General features: G+C 38.1%; 1 protein-coding gene across 1 annotated transcript; it reads left to right on the top strand.

The window, feature by feature from the left end:
* Window positions 1-1037: 1037 nt before the first annotated feature.
* Window positions 1038-2458, top strand: LOC145799594 (uncharacterized). The gene is made up of 5 exons (XM_082889192.1): window positions 1038-1424; window positions 1508-1593; window positions 1687-1922; window positions 2065-2120; window positions 2189-2458. Exons 1-5 carry the CDS (start codon window positions 1038-1040, stop codon window positions 2456-2458), a joined length of 1035 nt encoding a protein of 344 aa, XP_082745318.1.
* The last annotated feature ends 269 nt before the right edge of the window (window positions 2459-2727 follow it).

The raw sequence follows: 2727 nt of genomic DNA, 5'->3' as shown, positions 1-2727 counted from the left end.
TCATCCTTCCTTCATGTCTGAATTGAAAAAAGTTTGGAAGGGCACCCAGGTAGATGGTTGCGCTGGTTACAAAATAAAAACCAAACTCAAGGAACTTAAACAAGCTTTAAAAAAGTGGAATGTTAAAGTGTTTGGGAATATAGAGTCTAAACTGAAACAAGCTAAAGGGAAATTTCATGCCCTGGAGTTAATTGCTAAGAGTAGAAATCTGGATGAGGATGAAGGCAGGTGGAGCAGAGAGGTGAGAGGCGAAGTATGGAAGCTCAGAAACATGTTGGAAAGAATTTGGTTGCAAAAGTCAAGGTTGAACTGGAGTTTAAAAGGAGATAAAAACACTAATTTTTTTCACGTCATAGCTACGAAAAGACAGAATATTAATGCAATTGACTCTATGTTAGTGAATGGGCCAGCAGTGAAGTATCCTATAGAGGTGAGATAAGTTATGTATGATCACTTCAGATGTAATTTTTTTGAACATTGGCAACACAGACCCAAGCTAATGCGCCCATTTAAAGTAATCCAACAGAGCCAGCATTTCAGTAGTTTAAAAGTGAAATTCTCTTAAGACGAAATTTGGGCTGCAGTTTCAGATTGTGACAGTAAAAATGCTCCTGGCCCTGATGGGTTTAATATGACCTACTTCCAAAAGGGATGGAAATTCATGAAATGTGATGTCCTCTCTTTCCGGCAGGAATTCTTCACCAACAGCAGTTTGGTGGGGGTTTAAATAGTTCTTTCATTACTTTGGTTCCCAAAACAGATAACCCTTCTGGCATATAAGATTTTAGGCCTATTAGTCTTATAAACTCGACATATAAAATTCTTTCCAAGGTTCTTTCCAATAGAATGAAAAGAGTTCTACCTGATGTGATAGATACTGCCCAATTTGCATTCCTAGGGGGAAGGAATATTTTGGATGGTGTATTGATAGTTAATGAGGCGGTGGATTGGTGGAAGAAATCTAGAAGAAAAGGCTTGATTTTGAAATTGGATTTCCAAAAGCTTATGATACAGTAAATTGGAACTTTCTTACCCAAATGCTATCCAATTTGGGGTTTGGTGCTCAGTGGGTGAATGGGATCCGTCTCTGCATTTCTTCAGCTAAAGTTTCTGTGCTGGTTAATGGTTCACCTACACATGAGTTTTGTCCTAAAAAAAGGCTAAGACAAGGTGACCCATTATCACATTTCCTATTTAATGTGGTGGTTGAAGGTCTCAATCTGGTTCTTACAAGAGCAAAGGGGTTGGGCATGGTTAAAGGGATAACCATTGGCTCTAGTGGCATTAATATTTCCCATCTCCAGTTCGCGGATGACACAATTATTTTCTATGAAGCCAAGTGGTTAGAAGTGTTAATTGTGAAAAGAATACTCAGATGCTTTGAGATTATTTTTGGGTTGAGGATCAATCTTCATAAGAGTACTGTATGTAGTGTAGGCATTCCTGATGTTGTTGTGCAAACCTTTGCTTCTAGACTAAATGTAAGTGCCAAAAGCTCCCTTTGAAGTATCTTGGAATGCCATTAGGGGCCAATCCATCAAGGAGAGCAACATGGAAGCTTGTGGTGGAGAAATTTAGGAAGAAACTAATTAGGTAGAAAAGGAGGCTACTGTCCTTTGCCAGCAGAGTAACATTAATCAAATTGGTTCTATCTTCATTACCTGTTTATTACTTGTCTCTGTTTAGGTTGCCCAGAAGTGTGGGAAAAGAGATTGATAAGATCCAAGTAGCTTTTTTGTTAGGTGATTCTGAGGTCAACAAGAAAGTCCACCTGGTGAAATGGCAGGATGTAACCATGGATAAAAAGCTAGGTGGGTTGGGGATTCGAAACTTAAAGGTGGTGAGCAATAGCTTACTTGTTAAGTGGTGGTGGTGGAGATTTGGAAAGGAAGACAACTCTTTATGGAAACAACTCATCTACAGTAAGTACAAGTCAGAGAGGGGAAGGTGGTTTCCTTTTCATGTGGAGGCAACCCATATTTCTAGAGTGTGAAGTGACATCATCCTTGTTAATGAATCTAACAGCATCTTGTTTAACTATTATTTGTACAATGCTGAACTCAGGATTGGCAATGGTGAAAGACTTAGTTTCTGGGTTGATAATTGGCTGGGAACCACTTGTTTGAAGTCCTAATTTCCCAGATTATACTACTTATCAGTGGAAAGGGACATATCTTTGCATATGCAGTGGTTTAGGGCCAGAAATCAGAACATCTGGGCATTTAATTTCAAAAGACCTTTATTGGCATGGGAGGAAGATGAACTTCTGAGGCTTTATGATGTTCTAGAGGAGGGCCCTGTTTTGAGTTTGGATTGTAATGATACTATTTTGTGGAAAGCTGACCTTGCAGGTATTTTTACTGTTAAAGGTGCTATTAACTGGTGTGAATCTTCTATTGGTCCTGCTCTAAAGCTTTCTGATCTGATCTGGCATAATCCCTCTCCCCCTAAAGCCTAATTTCTCCCTTGGTTAGTATGGAAAGGGAGGTTAAAGCCCAGTTTCTAAGGGTATCTAGATTACACATATCTAAAAAATTAAAAGTTTACTTAAAATATTAAAAATTCATTAAAAATGAAAAATAAAAAATTCAATTTTGAAAGAAAAAAAAACAGAGATAATCAATTTTACCCCTAAGACCATCTCCAACGCTAGTACCAGTTTGTCATCAAATTAAAATTTGATAAAACACATTATTTTTTGGGCACCAACTGTGGCCTCAAGCTTGT

Source organism: Camellia sinensis, chromosome 9 (assembly GCF_055761805.1).
Source record: "Camellia sinensis isolate YWXY chromosome 9, ASM5576180v1, whole genome shotgun sequence".
Classification (NCBI taxonomy): domain Eukaryota; kingdom Viridiplantae; phylum Streptophyta; class Magnoliopsida; order Ericales; family Theaceae; genus Camellia; species Camellia sinensis.
Note: the sequence above shows the minus strand (reverse complement) of the source record. Positions and strands in the feature narration are given on the sequence as shown.

Coding starts and splice junctions, on each gene's coding strand:
- LOC145799594 (XM_082889192.1), top strand. CDS start 1,038: ATGCTATCCAATTTGGGGTTTGGTGCTCAGTGGGTGAATGGGATCCGT. Junction 1,594..1,686: donor TTTAGGAAGAAACTAATTAG/GTAGAAAAGGAG, acceptor GTCTCTGTTTAG/GTTGCCCAGAAGTGTGGGAA. Junction 1,923..2,064: donor ATGGAAACAACTCATCTACA/GTAAGTACAAGT, acceptor TGCTGAACTCAG/GATTGGCAATGGTGAAAGAC.